General features: G+C 43.0%; 1 protein-coding gene across 25 annotated transcripts in view; it reads right to left on the reverse strand.

Moving 5' to 3' along the window:
- Positions 1–21,881, reverse strand: part of obscnb (obscurin, cytoskeletal calmodulin and titin-interacting RhoGEF b) — a 91,580-nt gene that overhangs the window by 56,445 nt on the left and 13,254 nt on the right. For 17 of the 25 annotated variants that reach the window (XM_072711201.1, XM_072711202.1, XM_072711188.1 and 14 more), the window contains exons 9-36: positions 20,376–20,654; positions 19,559–19,834; positions 18,793–19,068; positions 17,817–18,092; positions 16,841–17,116; positions 15,965–16,240; positions 14,988–15,263; positions 14,114–14,389; positions 13,162–13,437; positions 12,210–12,485; positions 11,532–11,807; positions 10,895–11,161; positions 10,071–10,340; positions 9,459–9,725; positions 8,883–9,149; positions 8,147–8,259; positions 7,673–7,826; positions 6,817–6,978; positions 6,532–6,636; positions 5,345–5,611; positions 4,720–4,989; positions 3,545–3,811; positions 3,065–3,331; positions 2,503–2,769; positions 2,013–2,282; positions 1,671–1,937; positions 1,241–1,507; positions 70–342 (exon numbers count right to left, since the gene is read on the reverse strand). In XM_072711201.1, the coding sequence (XP_072567302.1) occupies positions 70–342; positions 1,241–1,507; positions 1,671–1,937; positions 2,013–2,282; positions 2,503–2,769; positions 3,065–3,331; positions 3,545–3,811; positions 4,720–4,989; positions 5,345–5,611; positions 6,532–6,636; positions 6,817–6,978; positions 7,673–7,826; positions 8,147–8,259; positions 8,883–9,149; positions 9,459–9,725; positions 10,071–10,340; positions 10,895–11,161; positions 11,532–11,807; positions 12,210–12,485; positions 13,162–13,437; positions 14,114–14,389; positions 14,988–15,263; positions 15,965–16,240; positions 16,841–17,116; positions 17,817–18,092; positions 18,793–19,068; positions 19,559–19,834; positions 20,376–20,654 (7,059 nt within the window). The remainder of the gene's footprint in view (positions 1–69; positions 343–1,240; positions 1,508–1,670; positions 1,938–2,012; positions 2,283–2,502; positions 2,770–3,064; positions 3,332–3,544; positions 3,812–4,719; positions 4,990–5,344; positions 5,612–6,531; positions 6,637–6,816; positions 6,979–7,672; positions 7,827–8,146; positions 8,260–8,882; positions 9,150–9,458; positions 9,726–10,070; positions 10,341–10,894; positions 11,162–11,531; positions 11,808–12,209; positions 12,486–13,161; positions 13,438–14,113; positions 14,390–14,987; positions 15,264–15,964; positions 16,241–16,840; positions 17,117–17,816; positions 18,093–18,792; positions 19,069–19,558; positions 19,835–20,375; positions 20,655–21,881) is intronic. The other 8 variants (XM_072711204.1, XM_072711198.1, XM_072711191.1 and 5 more) reach the window with 5 other exon arrangements.

Genomic DNA, 21,881 nt, shown 5'->3' on the forward strand with positions numbered 1-21,881 from the left:
AGAACTTTCATGATGATGGGGTCAAGACAACAAAGCATTGGAATGCTAGGCGATGAAAGGCATGGTTACCTTTGACCTTCAATGAGGCATATGCAGTCTTATCCCCCGCCACTACAGAGATGGTCCCCGAGTCTTTTTGTGCCAGCTTCTTGACATTAAGGGTATGGTACCCACCAGGAAAAGCTTGGATTTCATTGAGGTCATTGTTGTGCAGGGGAGTTTTGTCAAGGTACCACTGCACGGCGACGTAATCACCAGGGCTAATGCGACACGTAAATGCGGCCACATCCCCCTCGAAACACTCAACATCTGCCGGTTCCTCTGTGATTTGCACTTTCTGACCTGGATGCAACATAAACATTGAAATGCATACCGATGACCTGACAAGATTCAATGGACTGGATTTCTCTCATTTTTAGAAGAATACTATCCATGTCAAAACAATCAAAACCAAAAGGAATTCAAGGAATTCAACAAAAGAGCAACATGCATGACAAACTGCAGATATTACAAGAGAAAGGTAGGGGAATCGCAGAAATTTCTCCCTTCCAAGCATCCAGCTGAAGTCTGAACTGAGACCACCACTATAAGACGATAGCATGCAAACAACCAACACAATACCAGACAAGGGTCATCATACCATACCAACCAGCTGAAGATAAAACATGAAACAAGAGAAAACAGCAATGCCAGAATTGCAGAATCTTCTAAACAAGAACTGAGCAAACAAGATGACTGTGTGTAGATAAAAATATATATATTTAACATAACAGCTGAACACAGCTATGCAACTGATTCAAAAACAGCTTCAAATGCACATAAACCTGATCTGTCATACAGCCCTTTTTTTGAAGAAACACCACAACAGACATGCATAAAACCAACAATAATGAATCCACTGGTAATTTATACTGCAGTAAGCAAAACATGAGCAACAGTTAAAAGGCCAGACATTCCCAGAAGTCTAGCTAACGTTATATGACGCTTTTCTCAAAGTTGGCAGACAACGTTCTTATTGTAACATTGAATGTTTCCATACTTTAATTGTAGCATTTGATAAATAGTCCTAGAATGAAAAATTGTTAGCAGGGATATTTCTTGAACATTCCACAGCTTCAAGTCATCTTGGATTTCAAACCAGGCACCATATCCCAAGGTCCAGATACCAATCAGAGTACTAACTTCTGACCTTTAACTCAGCGCCTAGTGCCGACTAAACCGTGGACCACTCAGGTCTTACCTTGCACCACTAATCGCGCCCGGGTCTGAGCAGAGCCCACGTCACAGCAGTAGGTGTCACAGTCGCTCTTCTCCAGTCCCCGGATGTTGAGGGCGAGGACGTTCCCCAGCTGCCTCATCTCGTACCTGCCGCCCGCCTTCAGTTCTGTCATTCCCTTCCGCCAGGTCACCTTGCTTGCAGGCCATTTGGTTTCACACTCCAGTGTTGCTGTGCCCTTCTCCTCAGCCTGGATGTCCTGCAGCTCCCTTGTAAAGATATGTTCCCTCTCTAGAGGTGGGATTTAAAGAGAGTAAATTTGACCCCTCCTGACAGATGAAAATGATGACAAGGGCATTGGGTAAAAGCTTCCCCACACAAACCCAGAAAATATGAGTACTGTACGCTTTCAGCATACATAGAATTGCAGCGTTATGGAGACCCTCTATCTTGCCTTTGACTTCCAGCTTAGCTGTTGTAGTGGCACCATCGATCTCGCATGTATACTCCCCAGAATCCTTAGATGTGGCTCCACGAATCACCAGTTTTGCAACGGCTTCCATCTGGGTGATGTCATACTTCTGTCCCTTCCGTATAGCCTTACCATCCTTGGACCATTTGATGCTGACACCTGGCTGGGTGGTCTCACAGCTAAGCTCAACATCCTCACCCGGAGCAACACAGAGGTTCTGTAGCTGTCTGGTCACAACAATGGCTTTCCCTGTGGGAGAAAAGTGAGAAACTCAGACATGGCACCAACTACGTCAAGAAGAAGAGCGGAATTGAGACAACTCACCCTTCACAGATAATGTAGTTGAGGAACTGAGGCCTTTGATGGTGAAGACGACATCCCCTGCTTCAGCCGCAGTCACTCCCTTGATGGTCAATGTGTACTTGCGGCCCTTACTAGAGATTTGGTAGTGACCGCCGTGAGTCACGGGTTTTCCATTCACTGTCCAGGAGCATTGGTCAGTACTTTCCCGCGATAAGATACACTCAAAGCTACAGTTCTCACCCTCCTTGACCTCCACTGATTTCAGTCGTTTGGTGATGCCGATGGTCAAGTCTGCAGGTAAGCCAAGGAGAAAAATTAGTGGCCTTCAACAAGATCATCAGAGGAACAATCAACATAGACAGTTCATTGCAATGTCTGAAATATGCATTCCAATCAATTTTTAAAGGTTTTTAAGATAAGATTAACTTAATTGATCCCAGGGAGAAATTCTGGGATTTACCGAATACTTCTCGTTTTTGTGCTTCCTCTACTCAGGTTACCAAATACGTACCCTGTACCGTGACCTTCGACTTGGCCAGGTCTGTGCCAAGGTCACAGGTGTACTCCCCTGCGTCTTCCTGTGTGAGGTCATGAATTTTAAGACCCAAAGACTTTCCTGCATGCAAGAGCTCATACTTGTCACTTGCAGCCAGGACTACACCATCCTTTCTCCAGACGGGGGAGACTCGTGGCTTTGAGGCCTCACATTCCAGAGTAATCGTGCCCTGCTCCTCCCCCATCACGTCATCCAGGGACTTGAGGAACACTGCACGCTTCTCTGGGGGAATGAATAATATTGAGGGCATCATATAGTAAATCCTCAAGGAGTTGCCAACATTCTTCAATCAGTTTATGTATTGGCACCACTGCAGCAAAACTGTAGGATCCCAAATAGGGAAGCAATATATTTTCCCCGTGGCCCTTAAGATGACCCAAACAACTTGGCTTTTAACAGAACTTACATGTCCCAATAGAACCACTTATTACTCAAGTCTCAAGTGTGCTACTTTATTCCAAACTATGGCGTCATTAGTAAAGGACCAGCAGCTGGATCCATCATTGCTGATTCTCACCTTTGACCTTGAGGGAGGCAGATTCTTTGATCTCCCTGACCTTTATGGTGATGGTGCCCCCATCTTCTGGTGCCAGGTGCCTCAAGGTAAGGGTGTGTGCTTTTCCCACGTGTTGGATTTCGTTGACGTCATTGGAGCAGAGCACCCTGTCGCTGAGCAGCCACTGCAACTCCTCGTCGGCATAGTTCAACTCACAGGTGAAGGTAGCATCACCATCTTCATCCACCTGGACATCTTGCAGGTGCTTGGTGATCCTCACTTTCCTCTCTGTGGTTACAGGGGAAAGGCTATAATTTGTAGATACACTAACAGTTTTAAGTGAACCATAACAAGGAGAAAATGGAACTCCACAATGGGGGAATCCACAATGGGGGAACCTGAGATATTTAAGTTATTTTTACTTTTTTAACTTCTACTGAGACAAAATAGCGATTGACAATATGGAAAAACACCAGCTACTCTGGGTTTCAGACTTCTGACCTTCCACTGTGAGGGTTGCCTTGGTCTCTGCTGACCCAGCCTGGCAGCGGTATTCTCCAGAGTCTCCACCCACCAGGTCCATGATGATGAGTTCCACACGGGCTGCGTCTTGCCTCATCCTGTACTTCTTAGAAGTCTCCAGGAGAGTCTGGCCTTTATACCAGCAGACTTCCTTGGCTGTGGCGGAGAACTTGCAGCTAAGGGTGACAGACTCTTTCTCCTTGGCTGTGGCATTTTTCATGGGCTGTGCAACCTCCAGGGGGCGCTCTAATCAAGAAAGCACAATAAATATGCAGTTATGCATCAATGAATGTTTTTTTCTCTAATAAGTATTTGTTGCCTGTATCATCTTAATAGTTACAATTTATCAGATGGTTTTATCAAACTTGAAGTACAATTGAAAGTAGGGCCAACAGTCCCTGAAGCAGAGCAACTAAAGGTTACTGGCTTTGTTCAGGGACCCAAATACTGGTGACCTCCTGACCACAGGCATTAGTGTGTTAAGGCACTGAACCACACACACCATTCCCGAAGCACGCTTCAAAATAAAATTCATTAAGAAACTGCAACAATACTGCATGGGTACAAAGTTTCCAAAACCACAATTCAGTGCAACCTGCATGAAAATGTCTTGCAGAAAAGGTTGAAAGTTGAAAGTGAATGTTGTTTTGAGATTATTCAGTTATTTTCATTTTTAGCCAAAAATTAGGATTTCATCATTTTGCTCATTTGACTTCCTCTGCCGGCCCCTGGAGGATGGGCTCCCCCTCTGAGTCTGGATCCACCCAAGGTTTCAATCCAAGAGTTTTTCCTTGCCACTGTCACCTCTGGCTTGCTCACTGGGAGCTTTGGGCAGGGATAATGTTAAGCACGTTGAGACAACGTAACGTTGTGAAAATGCGCTATACAAATAAACCTGAACTGAATTATCTGTTTTGCTGTGAAAGACCAAAGGCTTGAGTCCAACAGTTTCCATCTGATGCCCATCTCCAATAACTTCTACCTGCTATCTGAATAAAATCCATTGGCATTGCTCTTCAAATGCATTTACTTCCTTCATCAGGAATGTCCATTGTCTTATTAGCCAGAAAGCCTCCTACCAGAGAATCCAACTGCAAACATGACAGATCCAAACACAACGACCCTCCATGATGACAAAGTACTGCCACGCTTACCTTTCACAGTAAGCTGAGCCACTGATTTGCTCTTTCCTGCTGTGAACTGCACAGGTCCCGACATTGTAGGTCTAGTCTTCCTGAAGGTAAGCCGGTGGATTCTTCCATCCTGCTCGATCTGCACGTCGCTGCCCGCCTTCAGCGGCTCTCCGCTCAGCAGCCACTTGGGCGCCTTAACTGCATCCACGCTGATCTCAACCTCAAAGCGCGCCGGCCCAGGCTCTGTCACCTCGACCGCGCTCAGCTCCCGCACGATGCTGATCGCTTGCTCTGGGAGGACCGGGCGTGGGTAGAAACCAGCGACAAACCTTAGCGTTTAATCACCATTTCAATTACACGCAAAGGCCACCAGGTGGCTTAACTGCAGGTGGCTTCATTTAATTGGTTTAAATTTAATTGGATTATTTTTATAATGATTCAGTTGTTTCAAGTTATCTGAACAAAAATGCAAAATCATATTGATTAACTGCATTTACATTTATGTCGCTATGAAAGAGAAGTCCTGATTTTCTTTGCAGGATTGCACAGTAGAATTATATTGGCAGATATTTCCAAGGTTTTTTGCTTGTATGCTCTGAATTACAGACCCATCTCAATACCGCTACTCATTACCGCTACTCATTACCTTCTACTAACAGCTTGCAAGACGTATTATCATCAACCGCATCGCAGATGTAAGTGTCCTCGTCCTCAGAGTCCACGTCGTTAATGGTGAGCTTCCGGTAGACGTTCTCGCTGACGATCTCATACTTCCTACCAGGCTGGATCTCCACCTTGTTCTTGTACCACGTAACCTCGGCATTAACTCGAGAGACGTGACATTCCAAGTGGGCGCGATGTTTGTACATGGCAATCTTATCCTTGAGTTTCTTCACAAACTTTACGGGCAGCTCTGCAATGGCAGGAAATTGCATGAACGAGTCAGTTCACACAGCTGGTACAATGAATGCAGCAAAGCTTCTAATTTCCAAACGCTATAGGAATTCTTCAAAGAACTGAGATTCTTTCCTTGATCCATTGTAATATATTCCGGTCATTCCAATGAATTCCTCGTGTCATTGACTTATCTCCCCAAGAAGATCCACAGAAAATACATAATTGCACAGGCAAATTCTGAAAGGCTAACTTCACATCTACTCCATTGAAATCATTTATTTCCCTGCGTTTGTTGTTCATTGCTTCTTGGCAAGCTAGAATTTCCCAAAAGCCCCAGGTCATGTTTGCCTATTCTTGTCTTCGTTGAACAGAATATTAGACTGGACATAATGGCAGGGCTCCACAGTAGAGTTCCACTTCATAGAGCTATAGCTGAGTCTCAGAACCTCAGTGGTATCTCAGAGCATCTCAGGGTTCAGTGTTTTGATCCATCTTCTCCTCCTGCTGCACCTAGTGATTTTGTTTTATAATCTCTCTTCCTGTGTTCTCACCGTTTTGTTGCTCCAGTGATGCGGAACCATTCTCCTATGCTCCTTGATGCAGAAGGATTTCTAAGAGCTTCCACTTCACTAGATACTATGAGCTCCAGGTTCATACTGTTAATGGTCTGACATGCTCACCAGAAAAATAACTACAGGGTCAACAACAACTACTATTTCCAGAAAAACAACTACAGATCAAAGCCTTCCATAGACTCACTCAGGAACATTGATACTTTGATCATTGACCATATACCATTATAAGCATACAACACAAACACAGTGGAATTTAAAGCTTCCGAAAATCAAAAGATTTTTTAATATTCAAAATTCATAAGACTACTGCAATAAAATGTTGTCTATCGTTAAGGGATAAACTCAAGAAAACTTTGCTCACCTTTAACTTTCAGTTTTGCTGTTGAGCAAGCTTTTTCTGCTGTGAATTTAATCTCACCTACATCCTCCGGACTCACAGACTTGAATAACAACACATAGGTTTGACCTGTGGCAATATAAAAATGAAACAAAGCTAATATTATTGCAATACTCCTTCACAGGATAAATTTGAAGGCACAAAGTTAAATTTTAAGATCAAGTTATACTTAAATGCTCCATCCAAGGTACAAGGCTTCATAAATCCTAACCAGAAGTCAGGCTTGCTGAAGTGCTCCAACTGGCTCACCCTCTTGTCTCAACTTGACATTGTCCCCAGCCTTGATCTTGGTGTCGTTTTTGAACCACTGACAATCCACCTCGTCGTGGGAGATCTCGCACATAAAGGTTGCACTCTCCTTTTCCGTTACCTCAGCGTCCTCAAGTTTCCTCACTATCTTGATATCTCGGGCTGCAGTACAAGAGGCCAATAGAAAAGAAGCCATATTGGTTAGGGTTAGTTAAGACGGGTGAGAAGAAAGCAGAGTAACACTTTACTGGTGGGAGGCACAAGTAACTTAGTAACTCAGCTACAAACCTCATGAAACACATCAACTGCTAGGATTAACGATGAAGGAACATGGGATCAGTACGTACAGTAACTAACACATAGTTTCTGGTTACATAAGAACATAAGAAATTTACAAACGAGAGGAGACCATTCGGCCCATCAAGCTTGCTTGGGGAGAACTTAACTAATAGCTCAGATAAAATCTTATCTAGCTCTGATTTAAAGGAACCCAGGGTTTTAGCTTGCAAGGTTAATCGATACATTAAAGAAGAGTGCGCTACAACATTATTTGTGCCCCCCCCCCCCCCAAGTCAAGTTTTACCAGAAACAGTAATTATAATGTTATAAAACCTTTTGCATAATATCCCAGTTGACCCTAACATGTCATCTTTGCTCTGTCTTTGGAGGCTAAGTGTGTGTGTGTGTGTGTGTGTGTGTGTGCCTTACAATGGCCTAGCATCCTACCCAGGGTGTACCCCAGCTGTCTTAGGACAGGCTCCAGGACCCCTGCAGACCCTGACTAAGATAAGTAGTTAGAAGATGGATAGATTAAGACGGTAATGTTGCAGGAAGAATGATTGTGCGAATAACACACCGTGCACAGTGAGCTTGGCTGCGGTTTTGTCATCAGTCACGTCACAAACATACAAGCCTTGGTCCTCGTAGGCACACTTGTGTATCTGGAGGCTTCTCTTGCAACCCTGTGAGATGATGCCAAACTTCTTCCCTGGCTTAAGTTCGGCAGCATCCTGAAGTTAAGAGACCTTTCCATTAGGGACCACAAGCAAATGACCCTACCAACATGCAGGACTGTTTAGTGCCTGTCCTTTCATACTTTTGCAAGGTCCTTTGCTTTCATTTCCCCTCCCAGTATAAAACCATCTCATCTCCCATCTACCAAATCAAGTCACCATTCCTTCCACCCGTTACATGATCATGATTATTGCCCAGTCCAAGTATAAAAGCGACAAATGAAAAGCAAAATTAACCAGCAGTTTCACAGCATGACTGGATTATTTTAAAAAGAATTCATACAGCATACAAGGTCCATCCAGTGGCACTAACCCACCTTGAACCATTTCACTTCTGCATTGGCTCTGGAGATCTCACACTCAAATATAACCTTCTCCTTCTCGGGAACCTTGATGTCTTGAAGTGGTTTTGTAATTTTTACCGGAGGTTCTGCAGAAACCCAAGACATCAGTGTGTCATTTTTTGAAATATAAGCTCACTCATTTAATTAGCATTCCTTCTTAAAACATTCGGTAACACTTTTCATTAAGTGCAATCTTCATAAAGCATTCATAGAACATTAATAAGCATCATGTAAGTATATCTTAACATCCTAATATCCCTTAACAGCTTTAATATACATTAATAACAAACATTGTACTGTATGATTATATGATTATAATGTTAGTTATTATCACATTTGTTATTAGTGTATGCTACAGCATGTATCATATGTTCTATGAATGCTTTATGAATGCATTATGAAGGTACACTAAATGGTCTATGAATGCATTATAATGGCATTATGAGGGTTCAGTTAATGTAAAGCATTCCCAAACATTTTCACACAAAACACACAATGTTACAATGCAAAAGATAATCTTAGAAATTTTGGCACACCTGCATACACTATAAATATGTGATACATTATCTTCCAAGGATTTAGACCAATATTACAATAAATATTTGAGAATGAATTTCACAGTAATATTACGACAGAGTAACATTAATGATGTTCATGGAGATAAATAAACAGTCTTGTGTGAATAACATATGGTTCTTTGAGGTAATACCTGTGACAGTAAGCCTGCAGGACGTGTGGGCCTCCTCGGCCTGGAAAGATACCATTCCTGCATCCTCCTTCTTGAGCTGGGACAATGTGAGCGTGTGCTTCTTGCCCAGGATGGTGAAGCGGCAGCTGGGTCCCGCTTTCACCCGCATCCCACCCTTGGTCCACGAACCCTCCACGTTGGCATGATTTAACTCCACCTCCAGCGTCACTGTCTCCTTCTCGCTGGCCTTCAGGTCCTCCAGTCCCTTCACCACCTTGATCTTCCTCACTGCAGGAGGAAGGAACGCTCATTCTCACATAGGCGGTGATGGCAGTGAAGACCAAGACCTTGTCACCTAGATGTTGCCAGGTGACTGGTACCTTTGAGACTCGACATTAAAAATTTCACAAGAAAATCCAGCTGCATCAATAAAAATGAACTTTTTTCCTAAAAAATGTAAAATTTCTGTAATTTGTAGTTTTCTTATTGTCCCTATAAATACTGTTCCTTGGAATAACCCTAATTACACAAAAGGAAATACACTTGAGGAACTCATGTGACTGTGGAAGATACTTGGGTACAGGAAGGCTGACTTACTCTCCACAGTGAGCTTAGCCTGTGTCTTGTCATCCAACGTCTCACAGGAGTAGTAGCCCCGGTCGGCCTGAGTGACCTTCTTCAGGACGAGGGTCTGCTTGTTTCCATCGACACGGATCTCCACGTTGGGCCCAGGCTGCAGAATCACACCATTCTTCATCCACTTGACCTCAGGGGACGGCCTGCTAATCTCTACCTCCAGCTTGGCTTCCTCCTCCTCCTCCACGGTGAGGTTCTCCAACTTCTTCTTGAAGGTCACCGGGATGTCTGCCCAGAGGAATCACAAATGCTAGTCTCCTGCCTGGGCACTAAAGTGGCCTTCAGTAATGACCAACATTTTAAGCCATTTTGATTATAGGTATTTCATACTACTGCGAAATAATGTGAATGATTAAGTAAAATACACAAAAGATGAGTGAATTGATGGACAAATGGACACACAAATGAATTACTGAATTTCCCGGAGGAACCTTAATTATTCCCGGATTAATATAGTTTGTTTGTTCGTTCGTTTTCTTTCTTTCTTTCTTTCTTTCTTTCTTTCTCTCTCTCTTTCTTTCTCTTTCTATCTATCTATCCAGTCCCCTCAAAGGCACACTAAGAAATACCCACGTTGCACTTGGAGGTTGGCTTTAGAGACTTTTCCCTCAGCATCTGCTGCTATCTCCCCTGCATCCTCCTTGCTTATGTTAGTGACAGTCAGGGTGTGGCTGGTCCCCTCATGCGTGATCTTGAATTTCGGCCCGGCGAGGACAGGCATTCCATCGCGGAACCACTTCACGGTGACGTCGGCAGGAGTCACGCTACATTTAAACGTGGCATCTCTGCCTTCCATCGCTGCCACATTGTTCAGCTTGGCTGTGAATCGCACCAGCTTCGGTGCTGGAGAACAACAAAAATTCTTCTTCATCGTGTATTAGATGTAATACATTTTTAGAACTAATACAATAACTGTCACCCAGAAAACTCTGCCATCGTTCCCGGTAGAAGAGCAGCATTTTTGGGTAAGCTAGTACAGTATGAATAATATGAAACAATACAGAATAAAAGCAGAGATGAAAAGTTCAGGTTCAGAAAGTACAAATCCAGACTAAGCAACCAGCTGAGTACTTTGTGACTATGACTCTTTATACTCAAGCAACCAAACTGGTTGGACAACATTTTGGTTTGGATTTGTATTTTTCTGAACCTGAACTTTTGAATAAAAGAATACAAAACCATAAACTAATATTTAAAGATTTAGTAGAGTAATTCAACAGGTCAAGAAGCTTAATCAACAAATTCTTGTGCCTTTAGAATTTTCTTGGTTTATTAATTTCCATTTATCCCCAATGTAAAAATCATAACTTCATGCGTAAGTAGCATTCCAAGCTATCCATGCCTTGTAGAGTATGACTATTGCCAAAAACGTCCAATGGTTTTAGTGCCCTGCTAACCTGTTGTGGTCATCTTAGCAGAAGTCTTGTCGTCTTTGGACTCGCAGCTATACTCGCCCTCATCTTCTTTGGCAACAGTCGTCACGGTCAGAACCCGCCTCACGCCGTCAGTGGTCATGTGCTTCTTGCTGCTTGGTTTAATCTCAACGCCATTCCGGCGCCAGACCACGTCACCTTTGGCCCGATTCAGCTCACAGGCCATGATCATGGTGCCACCGAGCTCTACGGCCATCGGTTCAAGTGGCACAACGAACTTCAACGGAGGCTCTAAAGCCACAGGGAAAAATCAATTAAGAAGAAAAGTATGATAAATTAGTGCTAAGATCCATTAAACAATGTGTACAGAATATCAACAATACAGTGCAGATTGCAGACTGTACATTTACCCAAAAGTACAAAACATTTTATGTGCAATACTCTCCTGAATTACTTGTATATAGCATTCTTGGATACAGAGTCCTATTCAAAACAGTTTGCTGCTACCATTAAAAGCCATCTAATTTACTTTCGTTTTGTTTTCTCACCACAGTAATAACATATATGAATGATGCAGAGTTGTTGTAGTTAAATTTCCACTAGACTTATCCTGTCCGCTTAGTCTATTTAACGTGACAGAGTTTAGAAAAGAAAAACTAACCTTTAACCAGAACCTTGAACTCCAGTTTATCCTCTGTTGTTTGGCAGGAGTAGGTTCCGCTGTCTTTGAGTTCGGTGGACTTCACAATAAGGGTACGAGTAAGGCCGTCCTTCTTGATCTCATACTTGATACCATCCTTCAGTTCCACACCATCCCTGAACCACCTGACACTGACATTCTCAGACATCAGCTCTGTGGTCAGAATGATATTCTCGCTCTCCTGTACCATTACTGTGTCCGTTATCACTGCCTTCTTGTGGAATTTGGCAAGAGTTGCTATTCATGAAAGAGAATAACAAAGACATGAAGGTCCACATAAAATGCTTTATGTTGCACTCCATACACCAACAACAGAAAATAATACTTTACAGTTAATGTAGAGACACCAGTTAGCCTAACTGCATGCCGGTGGATTGCGGAGGAAAATAGGTGTACCTGCAGGAACCCAGCCCAACATGGGGAGGATGTACAAACTTCACATACAAAAATCAAAAATAAGAATAAAGCATTCATTTTTGTCAAAATAGACTGAATCTCTCAACAAGAGTCCCAAAGTTTTCTATTTGTTTTCATTTTCAGCTATAAAATCAAAGAATCTGCTGTGACTTCATGAGTACTAGCTAAAAACTCAGAAAAAACTAACAAACAAGGTGAATGAAGTCAATACCTATTACATACCTGCCACCAGTATTTTGAAGGCCAGTTTCTCTCCTCCAGCTTCACACATGTATTCTCCAGCGTCAGTCTTCTCCACACTGTCCAGAACCAGCTGCCGGCTCTTGCCTTTAGCCTCCATGTGCATCTTCCTACTGGAGCTCAACATCTTCCCGTCTTTGTACCATTTCACTTCCGTCTGGGTGTCAGACACTTCGCAGCTCAGGGAGGCCTTCTGTGAGAGAGTGGCTCTCACCTCCTTCTTTACGGACTCCTTGTTAGCAAAAGCAGCTTGAGCTTCTGATGGAAAAATATCAGAACAGGCATGGAGAACCTTAACCTCTCTGTTGCTCACAGCATACCAGAATCTGAGATTGACCATGATAGGCGTTGCTGAAAACTCAAGATAAATGGAGTGGCTCAGGTCTCCGATAAATGTGCATTACATATCCATGATAACCTCTTAACAATGGAGATTATCGGGAATAATTATGTCCAGCTAACCACCTCCAAAGCAAGAGATTATATGGACACCAGTCCCAGAAATACAATGACAAGTTTCACTGAGAAAGACAAATATACATAATTATTATGTGAAGAATCAAAACCATGACTGGAGTTAAAGCACAATGACCCTGGATGAATATATATAGGCTTGACATTGATATGAAAGTAACAGCAGTTCATTCTTCAGTCTTATTAACAGCTTCCCAAGTGTACAAAAAAGACCAAGAGACTACGATTATATCCAGAGGAGCATCAATACGATCTCTCCATTCTGACCTCCGATTATGTCCTTAATGAAATTCCAGAGCAAGAAGACCCACTCAAAGTCTCGAAATATTTTATATTGCCTTAGTATTCCATTCTGAAGTTGGAAGCCAGCATCTTCATAATGTTGCCCTAATTGAAGTCTTCAAATAAGTCTTTCACACAATCAATGAATCCCAGCACATATACTCAACCAGCTTCATACCTGCCACCTGTATTCTGAAGGCCAGTTTCTCTCCTCCAGCTTCACACATGTATTCTCCAGCGTCAGTCTTCTCCACACTGTCCAGAACCAGCTGCCGGCTCTTGCCTTTAGCCTCCATGTGCATCTTCCTACTGGAGCTCAACATCTTCCCGTCTTTGTACCATTTCACTTCCGTCTGGGTGTCAGACACTTCGCAGCTCAGGGAGGCCTTCTGTGAGAGAGTGGCTCTCACCTCCTTCTGTACGGACTCCTTGTTAGCAAAAGCAGCTTGAGCTTCTGATGGAAAAATATCAGAACAGTCATGGAGAACCTTAACTTCTCTGTTGCTCACAGCATACCAGAATCTGAGCTTGACCATGATAGGCGTTGCTGAAAACTCAAGATAAATGGAGTGGCTCAGGTCTCCGATAAATGTGCATTACATATCCATGATAACCTCTTAACAATGGAGATTATCGGGAATAATTATGTCCAGCTAACCACCTCCAAAGCAAGAGATTATATGGACACCAGTCCCAGAAATACAATGACAAGTTTCACTGAGAAAGACAAATATACATAATTATTATGTGAAGAATCAAAACCATGACTGGAGTTAAAGCACAATGACCCTGGATGAATATATATAGGCTTGACATTGATATGAAAGTAACAGCAGTTCATTCTTCAGTCTTATTAACAGCTTCCCAAGTGTACAAAAAAGACCAAGAGACTACGATTATATCCAGAGGAGCATCAATACGATCTCTCCATTCTGACCTCCGATTATGTCCTTAATGAAATTCCAGAGCAAGAAGACCCACTCAAAGTCTCGAAATATTTTATATTGCCTTAGTATTCCATTCTGAAGTTGGAAGCCAGCATCTTCATAATGTTGCCCTAATTGAAGTCTTCAAATAAGTCTTTCACACAATCAATGAATCCCAGCACATATACTCAACCAGCTTCATACCTGCCACCTGTATTCTGAAGGCCAGTTTCTCTCCTCCAGCTTCACACATGTATTCTCCAGCGTCAGTCTTCTCCACACTGTCCAGAACCAGCTGCCGGCTCTTGCCTTTAGCCTCCATGTGCATCTTCCTACTGGAGCTCAACATCTTCCCGTCTTTGTACCATTTCACTTCCGTCTGGGTGTCAGACACTTCGCAGCTCAGGGAGGCCTTCTGTGAGAGAGTGGTTCTCACCTCCTTCTGTACAGACTCCTTATTGGCGAATGCAGCCTGCTTTTCTGAGGGAAACAAATGTTGGAATGGGCATGAAGAAACTTCAGAGCTGCTGTTCTGGGAAACCAGAATCTGAACCGGACCACAGTAGATAAGGCTCTAAACTGGACATGTGAATTTGGGCTGTACTCTATGAAAAACTTCTATTATATATCCATGGCAGGGGTCTCCAACTCCGGTCCTGGAGAGCTACCATCCAGTAGGTTTTCTATCATACCTGGCTTCTGATGAGCCACACCTGTTCTCAGGTAAATACCAGGAGCAGGTATGGGTCATCAGAAGCCAAATGGGACAGAAAACCTACTGGATAGTAGCTCTCCAGGACCGGAGTTGGAAACCCTTGATCCATGGTGACCTGCTTCACATAGAGGTTAATATTAACTAGACTTCACACCAACTCCAGACAACTAGCAAAAGACAGAACAATATGCTATAGAGACAGCAAACACAGACAAATGACAACATATTCACTAAGACAGGCACATGTATCTACAAGTATTATGACAAATGGTAAGACATCCTTTTAATCTGGAAGAAGAAATTCCAGTATTTGACAACAAAAATTCTTCAACAAGGTTAATAAGGTTGATGGCTCCTCCATACCTGCCACCTGTATTCTGAAGGTCAGTTTCTCTCCTCCAGCTTCACACATGTATTCTCCAGCGTCAGTCTTCTCCACACTGTCCAGAACCAGCTGCCGGCTCTTGCCTTTAGCCTCCATGTGCATCTTCCTACTGGAGCTCAACATCTTCCCGTCTTTGTACCATTTCACTTCCGTCTGGGTGTCAGACACTTCGCAGCTCAGGGAGGCCTTCTGTGAGAGAGTGGCTCTCACCTCCTTCTGTACGGACTCCTTGTTAGCAAAAGCAGCTTGAGCTTCTGATGGAAAAATATCAGAACAGTCATGGAGAACCTTAACTTCTCTGTTGCTCACAGCATACCAGAATCTGAGCTTGACCATGATAGGCGTTGCTGAAAACTCAAGATAAATGGAGTGGCTCAGGTCTCCGATAAATGTGCATTACATATCCATGATAACCTCTTAACAATGGAGATTATCGGGAATAATTATGTCCAGCTAACCACCTCCAAAGCAAGAGATTATATGGACACCAGTCCCAGAAAGACAATGGCAAGTTTCATTGAGAAAGACAAATATGCACAATTATTGTGTGAAGAATCAAAACCATGACTGGAGTTAAAGCACAATGACCCTGGATGAATATATATAGGCTTGACATTGATATGAAAGTAACAGCAGTTCATTCTTCAGTCTTATTAACAGCTTCCCAAGTGTACGAAAAAGACCAAGAGACTAAGATTATATCCAGAGGAGCATCAATACGATCTCTCCATTCTGACCTCCGATTACGTCCTTAATGAAATTCCAGAGCAAGAAGACCCACTCAAAGTCTCGAAATATTTTATATTGCCTTAGTATTCCATTCTGAAGTTGGAAGCCAGCATCTTCATAATGTTGCCCTAATTGAAGTCTTCAAATAAGTCTTTCACACAATCAATGAATCCCAGCACATATACTCAAAATCCTAAGATGAATAAACTTGATACCAGCTTCATACCTGCCACCTGTATTCTGAAGGCCAGTTTCTCTCCTCCAGCTTCACACATGTATTCTCCAGCGTCAGTCTTCTCCACACTGTCCAGAACCAGCTGCCGGCTCTTGCCTTTAGCCTCCATGTGCATCTTCCTACTGGAGCTCAACATCTTCCCGTCTTTGTACCATTTCACTTCCGTCTGGGTGTCAGACACTTCGCAGCTCAGGGAGGCCTTCTGTGAGAGAGTGGTTCTCACCTCCTTCTGTACAGACTCCTTATTGGCGAATGCAGCCTGCTTTTCTGAGGGAAACAAATGTTGGAATGGGCATGAAGAAACTTCAGAGCTGCTGTTCTGGGAAACCTGAATCTGAACCGGACCACAGTAGATAAGGCTCTAAACTGGACATGTGAATTTGGGCTGTACTCTCAGAAAAACTTCTATTATATATCCATGGCAGGGGTCTCCAACTCCGGTCCTTTGGAGCTACCATCCAGTAGGTTTTCTATCATACCTGGCTTCTGATGAGCCTCACCTGTTCTCAGGTAAATACCAGGAACAGGTGTGGGTCATCAGAAGCCAAATGGGACAGAAAACCTACTGGATAGTAGCTCTCCAGGACCGGAGTTGGAAACCCTTGATCCATGGTGACCTGCTTCACATAGAGGTTAATATTAACTAGACTTCACACCAACTCCAGACAACTAGCAGAAGACAGAACAATATGCTATAGAGACAGCAAACACAGACAAATGACAACATATTCACTAAGACAGGCACACATGTATCTACGAGTATTATGACAAATGGTAAGACATCCTTTTAATCTGGAAGAAGAAATTCCAGTATTTGACAACAAAAATTCTTCAACAAGGTTAATAAGGTTGATGGCTCCTCCATACCTGCCACCTGTATTCTGAAGGCCAGTTTCTCTCCTCCAGCTTCACACATGTATTCTCCAGCGTCAGTCTTCTCCACACTGTCCAGAACCAGCTGCCGGCTCTTGCCTTTAGCCTCCATGTGCATCTTCCTACTGGAGCTCAACATCTTCCCGTCTTTGTACCATTTCACTTCCGTCTGGGTGTCAGACACTTCACAGCTCAGGGAGGCCTTCTGTGAGAGAGTGGCTCTCACCTCCTTCTGTACGGACTCCTTCTTAGCAAAAGCAGCTTGAGCTTCTGATGGAAAAATATCAGAACAGGCATGGAGAACCTTAACCTCTCTGTTGCTCACAGCATACCAGAATCTGAGCTTGACCATGATAGGCGTTGCTGAAAACTCAAGATAAATGGAGTGACTCAGGTCTCCGATAAATGTGCATTACATATCCATGATAACCTCTTAACAATGGAGATTCTCTGGAATAATTATGCCCAGCTAACCACCTCCAAAGCAAGAGATTATATGGACATCAGTCCCAGAAAGACAATGACAAGTTTCACTGAGAAAGACAAATATACATAATTATTATGTGAAGAATCAAAACCATGACTGGAGTTAAAGCACAATGACCCTGGATGAATATATATAGGCTTGACATTGATATGAAAGTAACAGCAGTTCCTTCTTCAGTCTTAACAGCTTCCCAAGCGTACAAAAAAGACCAAAAGAGTCTAAGATTATATCCAGAGGAGCATCAATACGATCTCTCCATTCTGACCTCCGATTACGTCCTTAATGAAATTCCAGAGCAAGAAGACCCACTCAAAGTCTCGAAATATTTTATATTGCCTTAGTATTCCATTCTGAAGATGGAAGCCAGCATCTTCATAATGTTGCCCTAATTGAAGTCTTCAAATAAGTCTTTCACACAATCAATGAATCCCAGCACATATACTCAAAATCCTAAGATGAATAAACTTGATACCAGCTCCATACCTGCCACCTGTATTCTGAAGGCCAGTTTCTCTCCTCCAGCTTCACACATGTATTCTCCAGCGTCAGTCTTCTCCACACTGTCCAGAACCAGCTGCCGGCTCTTGCCTTTAGCCTCCATGTGCATCTTCCTACTGGAGCTCAACATCTTCCCGTCTTTGTACCATTTCACTTCCGTCTGGGTGTCAGACACTTCGCAGCTCAGGGAGGCCTTCTGTGAGAGAGTGGCTCTCACCTCCTTCTGTACGGACTCCTTCTTAGCAAAAGCAGCTTGAGCTTCTGATGGAAAAATATCAGAACAGGCATGGAGAACCTTAACCTCTCTGTTGCTCACAGCATACCAGAATCTGAGCTTGACCATGATAGGCGTTGCTGAAAACTCAAGATAAATGGAGGGGCTCAGGTCTCCGATAAATGTGCATTACATATCCATGATAACCTCTTAACAATGGAGATTCTCTGGAATAATTATGCCCAGCTAACCACCTCCAAAGCAAGAGATTATATGGACATCAGTCCCAGAAAGACAATGACAAGTTTCACTGAGAAAGACAAATATACATAATTATTATGTGAAGAATCAAAACCATGACTGGAGTTAAAGCACAATGACCCTGGATGAATATATATAGGCTTGACATTGATATGAAAGTAACAGCAGTTCCTTCTTCAGTCTTAACAGCTTCCCAAGCGTACAAAAAAGACCAAAAGAGTCTAAGATTATATCCAGAGGAGCATCAATACGATCTCTCCATTCTGACCTCCGATTACGTCCTTAATGAAATTCCAGAGCAAGAAGACCCACTCAAAGTCTCGAAATATTTTATATTGCCTTAGTATTCCATTCTGAAGATGGAAGCCAGCATCTTCATAATGTTGCCCTAATTGAAGTCTTCAAATAAGTCTTTCACACAATCAATGAATCCCAGCACATATACTCAAAATCCTAAGATGAATAAACTTGATACCAGCTTCATACCTGCCACCTGTATTCTGAAGGCCAGTTTCTCTCCTCCAGCTTCACACATGTATTCTCCAGCGTCAGTCTTCTCCACACTGTCCAGAACCAGCTGCCGGCTCTTGCCTTTAGCCTCCATGTGCATCTTCCTACTGGAGCTCAACATCTTCCCGTCTTTGTACCATTTCACTTCCGTCTGGGTGTCAGACACTTCGCAGCTCAGGGAGGCCTTCTGTGAGAGAGTGGCTCTCACCTCCTTCTGTACGGACTCCTTGTTGGAGAACATGGCCTGAGTTTCTGAGGAGAAAATATCACAGTGACCACTGAGAAGCTTTACTAGCCTGCTCTAGATCTACCCTTCCAGCTAGCACCAGAACTACTGATGAAACAAACAGTTATTTGGATTTCCAATACACTGAAATACTGCTTGGATTTTTCCAATCAACAGAGAGGACTGGGTGATTGACAGTACTTACTTGATTAACCCACGAATCAAGTCCTTCATTACTATTATTACAATAACCATGCAACCAGTACATTACCTATAAGTCACATGCAGCAAATTGAAAATAAAGAACTTTAACCAAGGGCGTCTAGGTATCTAGAGACTGATGGTGGTAGAATGTTTGCACACAGGTCTACAACATGGAATTACAATATATTAGGTCTTTGTTTTTCTTAGTATGCACATAAAACAGTGAGAATACCAAAATTTATTCAGGTTTTTAACATATACAAGACTGAAAGATTAAAATAATGAATTAAAAACGTCCCAATTGTCCCTTACCTTTCATCTTCACATTAAATGTAATTTCGTCATCGGACAGTCTGTAGGAGTATGTCCCAGCATCACCAACTTTTGCATTCTTCAGAACAAGCCTCCTGGTTGTGCCATCAGTTTCCACGGCAACATCTGCACCCGACTTCACTTCCTGTCCATTCTTGATCCACCTTCCTTGAGCCCCGGCGTGGTTTACTTCACATGTCAGAAGCACAGTCTCTCCACGGGAGACGGAAAAGTCAGTCTTCATTACGGTCTTCCGGACAAACGTTGACTTTGTCTCTGCGGGGTGCAAGCCAAGCTAAATACTGCAAAACCTTAAAAGCACAACCCTTCCTCAAGGAAAAAAACATTATGAGATTCTGAAGTCGTAGTGTAACCTTTTCCTCTATCATTAAACAGCAAAATAAACTAAAACAGAAGGACTATAATGAAATAATTATACTGCTGAAAGTAAGTAAAAAATAACACTGATCTACAAAGCTCTACACAGCAGTACACACAAGAAAGTTTGATTACTTGGTTCTACAGTTTAATTTCTGCACATCGTGTATTGGCAAGAAGTGATTTTAGGACAATTCAGATTTAGCAGATAATTCCACTCAAAGGAAGCATGCTTGTAACAATCGTTATTACACGGACATGCACCAGTATTTTTCTACAATTTGTGCTCTGCTTCAAATCTGTTCCAGACACTGAACCGAAGCAGCATAGCTAATCTTTCCACCATCTTTTATGCAAGACACCTGACCCTTCCTTCAGAAAACCAAGAAGACCCGCGATCCGTGGTCTCCCACAATCCCATGCGTGCCATTGCGCTCACCCTTTATTTTGACTTGGAATGTCATTTTGTCTGTGGCACTCTCGCAGGAGTACAGGCCCTCGTCACTCTGCTTGGCGTGTCTGATGACCAGCCTGCGCTGCGTGCCCTCTGAGATAAGCGCGGTTCTCTGGTCCTGCTCGACCTTCACGTGACCTTTCTTCCACACCACGACGGTATCGGCGGACGTCACCTCACAGGTCAACACCAGGTCATCCGAGAGAGATGCCGACACCCCTGGGGCGCCGCCTTTCGACTTCCTCACAAACTTGCCGGGCTCCTCTAATAGATCAAGGGCAAGTAGGCTAAACTCTAATACCTCTGGTCAACTGAAGTCTCAGAACAACGCTAGCAGCCAGCCAGTATCAAGCTCATTCAATGAAGGACCAGGAACATTCTAAATCATGCAGAACTCAAACACAATCTGTAAAACACCACCCAAATATTCAGTTGCAAATTATTAGATATGCAGAAGTACAAAAACTCACATGACATTTCTACATTTTTAGTACCCAAGACGACCTTAAAGTGCAACAACTCAACAAGCCCAACACATATCACAATTGTTACACATTTCTTGCGAAACTGCCAAAACCTACATTATATACTGTCAGCCGGGATTAAAAGGGATCCTGCCTACATACGAATAATGGCATACTTTATAACCGTTTATAAAATGTTTAGTTCAAACATGAACTCTTTAATTACCTAACCTACGAGACTCCATGCTGGTTATTTGCACAAAGGAAAGAGTTGTGCACCCAAGTTCACAACAAGCATGAAAACAATCCATTTTCCAAAATGGATCAAAACCGTTAAGCGTTTTTGTAGCCACACAAAACAAGAAACCAAGATTTCCTGGAATCCAAACTATTGCGCGATCAGCCTGGGACGTGTTATGTGCGAGCGCGTCTGGCCGGGTTTCTCACATCTGTGCATATGTATGTACAGCTGAGGGCCGAGCGTCTCATTCCAAGTGGCTCAACGAGCTCAGTGCCACCTGCTGTCCCTCGTCAAAGGCCTCCAATCCATACATGCGTCAAACAAGACAGGGCGCTCTCCATGATGTGCTAAAGGTCACCCGTAACACAGCATGTGTAATTCTGTTTCCTCTACGGCTCTGGGGAAGCTGCTAAATTAGAACCTTTCATCAGACACAGAAAATACGGTGCATGGATACGGGCAACATACAAACCAATGTTACCGCACCCTAGTGGTCATGCATGGTACTGAGATGAAGAATTTTTAGTCGGCATCTAGGGTTTGCAAAAACAAAAGCTTTGTGCCGATGAAAAATGTTCACATGAACAAAAATGCTAATATTCATCAGGAAATTAAATGCTATAAGGAGTTCATTTGTAAATATAAAATTCGACAAAGGTATTAGCTTTACTGCCAAACACCACAAAGCAAGATATTTTGCTAACGTAACATAAATACACAAATTATATAAATATAAGCACTTGCCTCTGAATTTAGGTCTCAAATAAATTCTGTTTCACCACAGAT

Source organism: Paramormyrops kingsleyae, chromosome 4, assembly GCF_048594095.1.
Source record: "Paramormyrops kingsleyae isolate MSU_618 chromosome 4, PKINGS_0.4, whole genome shotgun sequence".
Taxonomy (NCBI): Eukaryota; Metazoa; Chordata; class Actinopteri; order Osteoglossiformes; family Mormyridae; genus Paramormyrops; species Paramormyrops kingsleyae.